This window comes from Chiloscyllium plagiosum, chromosome 18, assembly GCF_004010195.1.
Source record: "Chiloscyllium plagiosum isolate BGI_BamShark_2017 chromosome 18, ASM401019v2, whole genome shotgun sequence".
Taxonomy (NCBI): Eukaryota; Metazoa; Chordata; class Chondrichthyes; order Orectolobiformes; family Hemiscylliidae; genus Chiloscyllium; species Chiloscyllium plagiosum.
The window spans coordinates 45989866-46003626 of NC_057727.1; the positions used below are offsets into that span (position 1 = coordinate 45989866).

General features: G+C 41.7%; 1 protein-coding gene across 2 annotated transcripts in view; it reads right to left on the reverse strand.

The window, feature by feature from the left end:
- eif4e3 (eukaryotic translation initiation factor 4E family member 3) overlaps positions 1–6344 on the reverse strand; it is an 83810-nt gene extending 77466 nt beyond the window's left edge. Inside the window, exon 1 of one of the 2 annotated variants that reach the window (XM_043708350.1) lies at positions 6112–6344. In XM_043708350.1, coding sequence (XP_043564285.1) covers positions 6112–6320 — 209 coding nt within the window. In that variant the 5' untranslated portion in view covers positions 6321–6344. The remainder of the gene's footprint in view (positions 1–6111) is intronic. The other variant, XM_043708349.1, reaches the window with a different exon arrangement.
- Positions 6345–13761: the final 7417 nt, after the last annotated feature.

Genomic DNA, 13761 nt, shown 5'->3' on the forward strand with positions numbered 1-13761 from the left:
AAATCACATTATCTCTTGTTGTAATAGTTGAGAGTCGTGTCAGTCCAAACTGGCATTGGAGGCCAAGATAAATCAAGGCAAGAACTAGGACATGGTGACAAACATCAACTGCACCTGCAGGACCATCAACTCAATGAAAAATGCTCTTTAGTCTGCTCAAAACTTGATGGTCTCCCAGAACAAAGAGTCGATCTCAACCGAGTGTGGCAGACTGGCACATTCCAAGATCCAGGATTACATGCTAAAGGATGCACTAAAGCTTGGGGCAGCTGTCACCAAGGAGCAATGGGGAAATGTGTTGCTGGAAAAACGCAGCAGGTCAGGCAGCATCTAGGGAACAGGAGAATCGACGTTTCGGGCATTAGCCCTCCTGAAGAAGGGCTAATGCCCGAAACGTCGATTCTCCTGTTCCCTAGATGCTGCCTGACCTGCTGCGTTTTTCCAGCAACACATTTCCATCTCTGATCTCCAGCATCTGCAGACCTCACTTTCTCAGCAATGGGGAAAGACCAGTATCTGAGATCTTTCTGCCAAAGTTAAACGTTCAGTTATTAGACCCTCCCAGTGCTTCAAATGCATGTAAATAGATGCTTGTATGTTGGATAGAGTCAAACTCCAATCTTTTTGTTTCCTTAAAATGTTATTGTACAGAACTAAAACAGTGAATAGGTGCATATAAGTATATTTTTATTTAAAAATTAATGAGAACTGAACCAGGATGTGGATAAAAAGAAGAGACAAACCAAGACCTGAGTGTATGGGACTAAATGCAACAATAAGGATAAAGGATCTCACTTTCAGCGTAGAAGCAGAAGAGACCTGAATCAGAAGTAGGAAATACAGAGCAGCAGTGACTCAGGCCCAAAGGTAACATCAGTAGTAAAAATGGGACTATAACAGAGGTCAAGACAATTAGGGGAGAGAAATCAAAAAGGAAATCAGTGATGTCACAGTACAGCAGGTGAAGGAGTGATTGGTTGGTGAACATTATAGTGCTTGAATCTAAGGCAGTTGCACAGAAAGAGCTTGTGACAATATTTATCATTTTATTAAATCAGAGAGTCTGAACGCAAGAACACAGGTATATTGGAGTTAAGTTCAATTTCAGAGGAAATCTCAAGAGTGAGGTAAACAAAAATCTAAGTGGCATCAGTACAGGGGATGCTGCTGATTGGTATGTAGCTGGTGAACTTCTTTTCCCCAAAAAAAAAGATCCAATAAGTTTTTAGCTTCTCTATCAAGTTTAATTAATCTAAAACTATAGGGCAAGACTATGCTGTGCCCATTGTATGTCACATGAAAACTCCAAGTCAGAAGCAGGAGTTGGCCATTCAGCCTGGAAAGCCTGTCCGAATGAACACAATGCATTTTATTCACCCCGTAACTCACTGGTAAGACAGAAATATATTCAGCTTTACCTTAAATAAACCTGAAGATTGAGCTTCCACAGCCCTCTGTGGTAGAGAATTCCAGACAGAAGTTCATAGCCCTCAGAGTATACAAAACACTTCTGAGTTAAGTGGCATCCCCTTATTTTTAAAGTTGTACACTCTGGCTCTAGACTCACCAAATTTAGTGAAATTTGTTAAGGTACTAACAAGCAGAAGAGATAAAGAAGAACATGTAGATGTAATTTATTTGGGCTTCCTAAAGGCATTGAATAAAAATATATTATTGTAAGACAAAAGTCCATAGTTTTGGAGAGTAGTAGAAGGACAGAAGGCTGGCTAACTAATAGAAGTTAGTTGGGATAAGGAGGCATTTTCAAAATGGCAACCTACAACTAGTGCAGAGCCCAGGGACAGTGCTGGGACGACAATTATTTACAATATACAAAGGAACCTTGATTATCCGAACAATATGGGCAGGATAAATTATTCGGATAAATTGAATGCTTGGATAATCGAATGCCTGATAACAGTTTAGCCAAGCATCTGAACCTTGTGATCTTGTCCGGATAATACGAAATTCAGATAATCGAATGCTGGGTAATCGAGATTCCTCTGTATATTAGTGACTTGGATAAGGAAAGTGAATGCACTATGGTCAAATATGCAAATAACAAAAATACGTGGGATGGCAAGTGGTGAGGATGATAGAGTCTACAGAGGGATATACAGGGTTATGAATGTAGGCAAAACTGGAATATGTGGGAAAATGTGATAATATGCACCCTAACCTCATGTAAAGACAACTAGAAGAACTGTACGTTGTTTAAGTGGTAATCGCCAAAGCTGCATAGAGGAATTGGGGATCCTTTTGCATAAATCACAAAACCCTTGTGCATAAATCTAATTTCAGCAGGTAATAAGGCAAATGGAATGCTGGCCGTCATTTCGAAGGGAATGGAATATGTAAAAAACAAAGGAAGTCTTGCTAAACTATACAAGGTACTCATTCTATCAACAACTTTGGTTCCTGTTCCCAAGCAAAGATATACTGCCATTGTAGGCAGTCCCAAGAAGGTTTACTAGGTTGATCCAAAGTATGGAGGGATCAACTTTCTGATGCAAAGGTTTGACTCATACTCAACGGAGTTTAGAAGGAGGAAAAGTGACCTGATTAAAGTATAGAACATTCTTTGAGGACTTGACAGAGGAGCTGTAATGGTTGTTTCCCCTTATGAGATTGTCAAGAACCAAAGGGTGTAATCTTAGAATAAAACATTGCCTAGTTAAGATAGAATTGAGCAGGAATTTCATCTCTCAGAGGGAAGTGAGTTGCTGGAATTCTTTGCCTCAGAGGACTGTAATGGCTAATTGTTAAGCATATTCAAGACTGAGAGAGCCAGATTAATCAGTAAAGAAATTAGGGCTACAGGAAAAGGCAGAATGTAGGATTGAGAACTCTCAGTTCAGCTATGACCTGCATGGATTGCAGAGCAGACTCAAGGGGCCAAACGGCTTACTTCTGCTCCGACATTTTACGGTCTTTATAGAGAAGTTTGCAGGGAGGCTTTAACCTAGCTGACATCAGGTTGGGACACAAGTGAAGATTCTAGAGGGAGAGAAGCAAAACTGGAACTAGAAGGCAGAAAATTATTAATAAAGTATGCCTAGAAGGAGCAAAGACTAGGAAATAAGAGTTGCTCAGTGTCTGGTGATATAATACTTCAATTTCAGGACTCTAGTGAATTAGCTAGATGAGTGGATGGCACAGATAGATACTCAGATGTATATCATAGCTATTACTGAAAAGATGCTTGAAGTTAAAAAAAGGCTTGCATTTCAAAAGCAAATTTCATCCCACCAGACATCTCAAAGCACTTTACAGTTCAAAATGAAAATTTTCTTGGAAATAAAGTCACATCTATAATTGAGGAAATCACATCTATAATTGAGGAAATCAGGGAGCTAAGTGGCACACTACAAGGTTCCCACCAATGTGATTGTGAACAGATCATCTTTTATTTTATTGATGCTGGAAGAGGGGGGAATAAATATTAACCAGAGACCAGGAATAACTTCCCTGTTCTTGGTCAAAAATAGTGCCATGGGATCTTTCACATACTTTCTTTCATTTTTCAACTGAAACAGTGCAGCACCCCATTACTACTGCACTGGGGTTCTGGCATAGATTTTTGTGCTCAGGTCCTGGAGTGAGATTTAAACTTTGAAACCTCTGATTCAGAGGAGAGCATCTACCAACTACGGCACATTGACATACTTTCAGACATCATGGAAAGGGGATCAGACTAAGTTAAATGTATCCCAAATGCTAAGGAAAGCAGGCAAGAAATAGTGGTCATTCAGATAATCTCCAATTCTATCTGGCCGCAGGCATGATACCAGACAAAAACTATTAAAATGGTATTATAGGCCAGAGTTTAGATCAGAGTGGTGCTGGAAAAGCACAACAGGTCAGGCAGCATCCGAGGAGCAGGAAAATCGATGTTTCGGGCAAAAGCCCTTCATTTGCCTTGGTATTATAGGCCAGTCAACCTAAAGTTGGTGGTGAGCAAATAAGCAGAAACATTTCAGTATAAAGTGTAATTTAGAGAGGAATGGTTTCACCAAAGACAGCAGGGATTTAAATTAAAACTGTGTCTACTTAGTTAAAATTTTTGAGCAGGTAACGAGGAGGGTTGAGGATACCATGGCTGATGTAGTCTATGTGGTTTTTTGCAAGGATTTCATAAGTCTCACGTGGCAGACTGCTTCGATCATTAAAAACTCATGGAATCAAAGTGAAAGTGGCAAATTGGATCCAAAATTGGGTCAGTAGCAGAAAACAAAAGGTATTATCGCTGGCTTTATTTGACTGCAAGGCTATTGCAAGTGGAATATTCCTGATGAAGGGCTTTTGCCCGAAACATCGATTTTCCTGCTCCTCGCATGCTGCCTGACCTGCTCTGTTTTTCCAACACCACTCTAATCTAGACTATTACAAGTGGAATCCCACAGGACTCAGCTCCGAGTTCTTTATTTGCTCATGATAAATACCAACGCATGTTGGAAGCATGATTAAGAATATTGCAATTGGTACAAAAACCTACCAAGAGATTGACAGTAAGAAGAAAATCTGCAGACTGCAAGAAAATATCCACAGACTGGTCAGGTAAGATGAAAATGGCAGGACAGGTGGTCCAGAAGATACACAGTTTGCTTTCCTTTATCGAGGGCTCAAGTATATGCTAGTTTGTAGGAGAAAGTGAGAACTGCAGATGCTGGAGATCAGAGCTGAAAAATGTGTTGCTGGAAAAGTGGAGAATCGATGTTTCAGGCATTAGCCCTTCTTCAGGAATCAAAGAAAAAGGGCTTATGCCCAAAACGTTGATTCTCCTGCTCCTTTGATGCTGCCTGACCTGCTGAGCTTTTCCAGCAACACATTTTTAATGCTAGTTTGTAAACCACTAGTTCAGCTGAAGTGAGAGGACAGCCTGCACTACAATAAGATTGAGACACACTGTAAAAGGAGATTGTTAGTAACTAGGAGGAAAGATTGAACAGGATGAAATTGTTTTCTTTGGTAAAGAAGCAGCAGAAGGGAAATTTAACTGAAGTATGTAACATTATGAAAGGGGTAGTTGAAGTGGATTGGCAGCAACTTCCATTAGCAGATCATCAATAACCAGGGGCAAGGACTGAACATAACTGGTAACAGATTAGAAAAGAGTCAAGAGTGTTTTAAGTTATTCATTCTTTGAAGTGCCATAGCCCACAAGGCTATGGACTGGGAGAGGAAGGTGAAATTAGACTGGGAGTTTTTTTGTTTTCTAGCTGTCACCGACAGAATGAAGCCATTTGGCCCATCATGTGACTAAATTTTCTACATGTCCAGTGATACTGGTTAGCAAATAAATGTTGACTTCTGCCCTTTTATTCAACTAGCACCATTGGATTTCTTACATCCACCTGAACGGATGGATGGAATTTCGGTTTGATGTCTCATCTGAGAGACAGCGCGCCGAGTAATGCAAAACACACTAAGTGCCAGTGTCGATCATGTCCTCAATTCTCAACTAGGAATTGAATTCACAACCTTCTGACCTCAGGTGCAAGAAAACTACCATGTTGTTAATATTTACTTCGGGCAGCTCTCTCTACAGTTACAAAGCTGTTTGTACACAAACTCGATGCAGAAGCGGCATACGGCGCAACATACCCATAAAGTGCCTGAAAGCAGTGCTGAAAGACAGCCTTCAGTACCCATGGTTGCTTTCAATTTACTTTTAGTCCTATCAACACAGCAAAAAAAATCAAGTTCGTCAAAGTATTTTGCTGCCCATATAAAACTGTGATGAGACGTCTGCCCAGTGGACAGACCACTGGAATCAAGAAAGCTGACGGCGGAAAGTGCAACACTACTTATTTAGCAGATTATCGAGGTCTCCTGGTTTATTTGCGCCCAGGAACATTCATGGCAGGGTGCAATCCCACCACCACCAGCACCACAAACCCGTCCTGAACTTAATCTCTGGGGCTCACCTTTTTCTTTAAACTGGTGACCCTGACGGGGATCAGGTCTCTTTGCCTGCCCCTGCCCCCGGTGTGGGAGTGAGAGCTGCTGCATGTACTCGCTTCTCCCCACCCCCAGGCCGCTCCCCGGCGTTAGTTTATAATCCAGGCCCTCCTCGGCCACCGCAGCCCGCCAGCCCACTCACTCACTCACCGATCGAGCCAAAAAGTCCACGGCGAGTTGAGAGGGACGCCGGACTTGTCGTGATTGTTGATCTCCTCCTGGTTGAGGTGAATGGTGTCGTGCTCGGCGGCCGGCGGGGTAACCGCGCTCTCCCTCTGCTTCTCCAGCCGCTGCTGTAAATCCTCACTCGCCGGGATCGCCATTTTCAACAACAACAACAACAGCCGACCGAGGCGCATGCGCGGCGCCAGCCACCCGGGCTGATGGCGTCACTCGGATTACGTCATGGATAGGGCGCGAGGGGGGTACCCTCCGCGCGGAATGAATGGAATCCCAGGAAGGAGCGGCGGGGGAGCTGTATGATGCCATTCAGCCCGTCGTGGCTTGTGCTGGCTCCCCGAAGGAGCATTTCGCCCAAAACAGCACCGAAAAGTTAATGCCAGCGCCACTCCGCTACCCTGTCATTGCAGCCCCGATGTGGAGGTGCCGCTTTTAGACTTGGGTGTACAATGTTAAAAATCAAACTACACACCAGTTTGTAGTCCAACAGGGTTATTTGGAAGTACAAGCTTTCGAAGCGCTGCTCCTTCATCAGGTAGCTACTGGAGAAGGATCATAGGACGCAGAATTTATTGCAATAGACCATAGTGTCATACCTCAATTACTGTTGTCTTTCATCTTTTAGAATGGGTTACAGGTTTCGATTCATTAATATGTAAATCCCAGAACTTCTTTCAAGTCACATTTCTGAGATAACTTAAGTTTCTATGAAAGAAAGTGACATCTCAGCTCAGGTAATGCATTAGAGGTGTGAGGTTAGAGTCTGTATATATTCCAATCTTGAGTCAGACTGGTTCTATTTATAAAATGTCACATGGATTATTAAAAATATTGACTGCCTACAGATTGTGTGCTTTTGAACAAAATAGAATGTATTTTCAAATTCAATTTTCCAAATGCAAATTAACCCCATAGACTTATATGTTGTGTGTTTGCATGTGAGGGAGTGAGAAAGAGAGTGTGTACATGGGGGGGGGAGGGGAAGAGGGTGTGAGTTTACGTGTGTGTATGTGTGAATGATAGAGTGTGCGTGAGTGTGATGGGGTATATGCTTATGAGAGGGTGTGTGCTTGGGTGTGAGTAAGGGGTGTGTGTGTGTGTGTGTGAGAGAGAGAGATTCGCAGACCTTCTCATGCACACACTCTCTCAGGCACACACACACACTCCACACTCACACCCATGCACACTCGCACACACATTACCAGGCACGCATGCATGCATACACATGCGCGCACACACACACGATCGTTCCCTCTCTCTCCCACACACACAAAATTTCTCTCTCACTCCCTCACATGCACACACACACATATATGGGGTGAATTTGCATTTGCAGAATTGTATTTGCAGATACATTCTAATTTAGTCAAAAAGCACACAATCTGTAGACAGTCAATTTTTATTTTATAACCCATGTGAGAGGGGCATGGATTGGATAAATAGACAAAGCTGGGGTTGTTTTCCCTGGAGCGTTGGAGGCTGAGGGGTGACCTTATAGAGGTTTGCAAAAAGGATAGGATAAATAGACAAAGTCTTTTCCCTGGGGTCGGGGAGTCCAGAACCAGAGGGCATAGGTTTAGGGTGAGAGGGGAAAGATATAAAAGAGACCTCAGGGGCAACCTTTTCATACAGGGATGGTACATGTCTGGAATGAGCTGCCAGAGGATGTGATGGAAGCTGGTACAATTGCAACATTTAAGAAGCATTTGGATGGGTATATGAAAAGGAAGGGTTTGGAGGGATATGGGCCGGGTGCTGGCAGATGGGACTAGATTGGGTTGGGATATCTGGTCGGCGTGGACAGGTTGGATCGAAGGGTCTGTTTCCATGCTGTACATCTCTATGACTCTATGGCATTTTATAAATTCCTACTTTGGAAATAGAACCAGTCTGACTTAAGATTGGAATACATACAGAGTCTGACCTCACATCTTTAATGCATAGTCTGAACTGAAATGTCACCTTTTTTATATAAGATCTTAAGTTATCTCGGGAATGTGACTAGAATTTACATATTAATGAATCAAAACCTGTAACCCATTCTAAAAGATGAAATACTCCACAGAAATTGAGGTTTGTTCAATATATTGCATCAGTGTATGATACTATCATCATATGCTATAAATTCTGTCCTACGATCCTACTCCTCTAGCCACTTGACGAAGGAGCAGTGCTCTGAAAGCTTATACTTCCAAATAAACCTATTGGACAAAAAAACTGGTGTTGTGTGATTTTTAACTCTACAGCCCTCTTTTCCAGGAATAACTTCTCAGAACAGCACAACGCCAACTTCTCCCAACATTATGAAACTGTCATCCCTGGAACCAAATTCATGATTTTGTTGCACCCTTTCAAACACTCTTACATCCTGTCAAATGAAGATGGTCAAAACTGGATTATATGCCTCAGTTGAGGCTAAACCAGTGCTTTATAAAATTTTTCCATAACTTCCTTGCATTTATGCTCTATACCCCTATTCATAAAGCCCAAGATACTTTATCAAACATTCTCTCAATTTATCCTGCTACCTACAATGATATATGCACATTGACACTCAGGTACATATATATTCATAGCTTTATAATTACAAGATACCATTTATATTGCCCTGATATGTTCTTCCTACCAAAATGAATTACCTTAGATTTTGTTAAATTTAATCTGTCATGTTTGCCCATTTCACCAACATATCGATATCGCCTCTATAATTTTAAATACTTCGAATGTCTGAACTATTTCCTGTTTCACCAATTTGTTCATGCCTTTAAGCCTTGTAGACAATTGACATTAAATGGCAATATCATCCACACAAGGCTAAGTGTAGTTGGTGGAGTAGGGCTGTTTTTTTGGTTTGGTTTAGGAAAACTGGGATCTATTTGTTCATGTTATCCTCCTCTAGCGATGTACATGCCCAGAAAAAAAGAGAAGTGAATTTGCATCGTGAAGAATTGGAGAAGCAGTGAAACAAATATTACTGGTGGTAAAGGTGAGTTGTTGGCACCAGAAGAATGCTATACACCTTTAGTATGGATATTCTAAATATTTACATTTTTTTTTTCATTTCTGGCCTTATAGACCATCTCTGCAGGAAGTTGTACATGTACGTGTACAAATTACTTCATCTTTCATTTTTGGAATGCAGGCAGAACTGGCAATGATTACATTTATTCTTGCTATCTCAGATTCCCTATGAAAATTATGATGTGCTTTCAGTTTGAAGTTATTTGCTCTAACTGAATGAAGGAGCTATGGGTAGAACCTTCTTTGGTCCTGAACGGCATGGACTATGGTTAGGTTAGCATCAGAATCATCTGAGAAATTCAGCGAGGGTTATCTTGATGTTGTGAGTAACTCACTGCACCTTAGATGCAACTGTTGTGCATCAAGGCAACATTTCACTAGGCAGTGAGAGTTGTCCATTATGGGAGATTATTGTTTGTTAATGTTCTTAAGTGCACATCACACATCATTAATATGCAGCCCCTATTTTACTAAACCAACTAGACACTGGGAATTCTTGAAATGGAAGTCAGGGAATGTACCTGGTGGCCTCAGCTTACTATTGGCTGTGAAGAGCTTTCATTTTGCTCAATACTAAACGGCACCTCAGGGCATGATCAATAGGCACCACTCAACTATGGACATTTGCCAACTACTCAGGATCCTCTCTGACCCACTTCGAACTACTTATGAAGCTCAGATCTGCATTTCAGGACAAACCAGCAACTGGCATTGAAAGGCTGCTGCAAGTACATTTTATACACAAAAACAGGCACCCTTCTATAGGTTGGACTATGCTGCATCTCAAACATCTCACTAGCTCTCATAGCATTTGCTCACCTGGTGCTTGCCTACATGCTTGCAACATCCCTGCATTGCTTTGCTTTGCCTTGAATGCCTAATAGTTCAGCTAAACAACTAGGTAGCTATTTCAGTATCCCACCTGCACCATGAGCCAGGTGGTTATATGGCAAACGCACTGAGTGTGCAGCGAGCAAGCAGCCATGTCTCAAAGTCTTAGGGGAGTACTCCTCATGGAAGTCAGTGAGAGATTCCTGGTACAGTAGGTCAAGGGCAGCCTTCTATATCAATTCATGAGATTGGTCATGGTCAGGAATCCGATCAGGGTGTTCTCAGTCAAGAGATACACCTCTGCAGTCCAGGGAAGGGGATTACTGTCAGTCCTGGAGCTCCAAAGCAGTCAATCTGGCAAGTAGGGGCTTGGAATGATGGGTCAGTCTATCTGGTCTATCCAGAGAAATGATGTAGAAAGGAATGTTTGGGGAGAGCAAGGGTGGACGGCCACTGAAGCAAGAACTGGGGTGGGGGGGGGAGGAGGGGGTGGGAACAGGGAGATGATAAGTGTGAAGAGAGGGCACAACTGTGTCTGTAAGAAGGGGAATAAAGTAACACATGGATGGGAAGGTTGTCATGAAGGAGGGGATTTGTCCAGAGGAGCAACCTGTTTTCAAGAAGGGTACAGTGTATGACCATACCCAGCATGGCCATCTCAATATGCCACGTACTTGGGTGTGGGAGGGGGAGAAGTTTAGGTAGGAGCAGGCTCATGTAGGAGAAAGCGAGGACTGCAGATGCTGAAGAGTCAGAGTTGAAAAGTGTGGCGCTGGAAAAAACACAGCAGGTCAAGCAACATCTGAGAAGTAGGAGAGTCGACGTTTTGGGCATAAGACCATCAGGAATGTGGAGGGGAAGGGGACTGAGAGATAAATAATGAGGCCTGGGGGTGGGGCTAGGGGAAAGGTAGGTGGGATGGTGATAGGTGGATGCAGGTGAGGGGAGTTGCAAAGCCCATGGTGTTTATCGGAAGGGCTATCAGAAAAGAAGTTTGTTCGGTTGGTGTCTCACCAACATATGAAGGTGGAGGTAATAAGCCAATGGCCAAAAGATGTTCACTGTTGATTTCCATCATGCTGAAAATTGAAACTATGCAGTGTGAAAGAAGATGGCTGCAACCATACCCAGAATGGGGGGGTAAGTGACTTGATATGTGAGGAAGCAGCCTGCAAACCTACCAAAGGTAGCCTTCAGAGGGCAACTACACACCTGTGAGGTCCCTAATCACTGGTGATCATAGCATTGGCTCCCTGTGGGCAGTTCACGTCCTGCCCCAGACATTGGTGACCACTTAATTCACAACAAAATTTTTATACACAGAGACCAGAGAAAGAATAGAGATGTTTGACCAAGAAGTGTAATAGTGTCAGTAGAACTATGTTTTGTTCATCTTGGTTCCACATACAGCAGCAAACTGTCACTACAGACCTCGATCCATTGTATATCCCAAATAGACATGAAATTCAACATGTCAGTGGCACACAATTACATTCAGGCTAGATAGAGACTCACTCAATGAAGTGTATTGTAAAATCAATTGAATTTGCCCAAATGTGATATTTCATTAGGATACTCTGTCACCTGTACCACCAAAATGCCCTCAAAAGGCTTTTGAACTTTATTTCCTTCCCCTTACTTGTTAGTCTTGTCTCAAGTTCCACAGTTGGGATGAAGGGTGTTTTCTATCCAAACCAGATTTGTTATTACACACTTCTGAGCAGGTGGAACTTGAAGCCAAGCCTCCTACTTCAAAGGTAGGAATACTACCACTGCACCACAAGACAGCTTACTTGATAGCAGATTCTGTTGGCTCTGGAGGTGTGCTCAGACCACCCTGGGGACATCTGTGCTTTGGCAGTTTAGATTTTATTTTTCTGACCTCAATGTTGAAATGATGCAGAGAAGCTTGACGTTATTAAAAAAAACATGCAGTATGCACATCATAAATGAAGGCATAGGGTACAAAAACAAGACAGTTATAATGAACATTTATAAAACACTTATTCAGTCTCAACTAGAGTATTATGTCCAATGCTGGCCACTGTACTTTAGGAAAGGTGTGAAGATTTTAAAGATTATGCAGAAAATATTCAGAGAAGTAATACCAGGGATGAGAGACTTCCATTAAGATTGATTGCAGAAGCTGAGAAGGTTCAAGGGGGATTTGATATCGGTGTTCAAAATCTAAAATGCCTTAACAGATTAGATAGAGAGAAACATTGCCTTTGATGGAGAAATCAAAAATTGGGGGCACAGATTTAAGGTGATTGACAAAAGACCAAAGGTGACATGCAAAAATATTTCTTATTTACTGATTTCTTAAAACTTGGGGTGCACTGCCCAAGAATGTTTTGGAGGCAGATTCAATTATAGCATTAGCATTAGCAACTGACAAAAAAAAATCAGGACTACAAGAGACCAAGACAAGTGGTATTGTAATACTAACCAGGACTAAGGTGAAAAAAGTAAGGATGTTAAGTTTTATTACTCATGTTCAAGTCCCACCTGCTCCAGAGGTGTGTAAGAACATCTCTGAACAAGTTGCTTCGTAATTATCTAAAATTTCATTCAGTGAGTTAAAAACCCTTTTTTGGTTTGGTGTGCAACAAAGGTATATGGTATCTGATTATCTCACATAACCAGCATAATGGTACAATAATGAGCCTTTGCAGAATTAAGTGCACAGCATTTGTACAACAGATACTGAAGCTAACTCTTCAGCCATACGAGGACATCTCAACATCTACAGATATTATCTTGTTGAAATCAGGTAAATGCAACAACCGCACCCATCTCTGAGATTAAAGAAGGACGCAGGCTTTGTTTCTGGCTATAAATCCTGCTGCCAAATGACATGTTAAACAAAAGGGAAACAACGTGACACTTCTGCACAGTAAAGCAGCATGTTAAATTTATTAAATACACTGATCATTGTTCTATCAATTTATTCAACCAAACATTATGTTCTTACTTCAGTGCATTTTAATAGTAAAATGTTGTCATTAAAGATAAACTTTGGAAACCATTGCATGAAATTGTAATTAAAAGTAAAAGATAGAACCCAACACAGCTATTCGAAAGTTTGGAAAGGTGCAAAACTGATATTGCAATGTCAATGTTACCTTCAGAAAACCAGAGAGTTAAAGAAAGTTTTTTTTTGCTTCAGGATGAAAGGGAAATCAAGGAAATGGTGAAGGATAATAATGGAAATGTAATCAGTAAATAACTCAATATAATGGAAGGCGACTAATTCTCGAATGTTGCATGTGTTGTTAATGGAAACTGTAAACTACCAATGATTTAAATCTACTTCAGTGATTGCTAGTGGCACCATCCATACAGAAGTATATGTTGGGAGGTTTTCATTAAGAAGGGCAGTAAAGACAAGCCAGGGAACTATAGACCGGTGAACCTGACCTCGGTGGTGGGCAAGTTGATGGAGGGAATCCTGAGGGACAGGATGTAAATGTATTTCGAAAGGCAAGGACTGATTAGGGATAGTCAATATGGCTTGTGCGTGGGAAATCATGTCTCACAAACTTTGAGTTTTTTGAAGGAGTAACAAAGAAGATTGATGAAGGCAGAGCAGTAGATGTGATCTATGTGGACTTCAATAAGACATTCGACAAGGTTCCCCATGGGAGACTGATAAGCAAGGTTAGATCTCATGGAATAAAGGGACAACTAGCCATTTGGATACAGAACTGGCTCAAAAATAGAAGACAGAGGGTGGTGGTGGAGGGTTGTTTTTCAGACTGGAGGCCT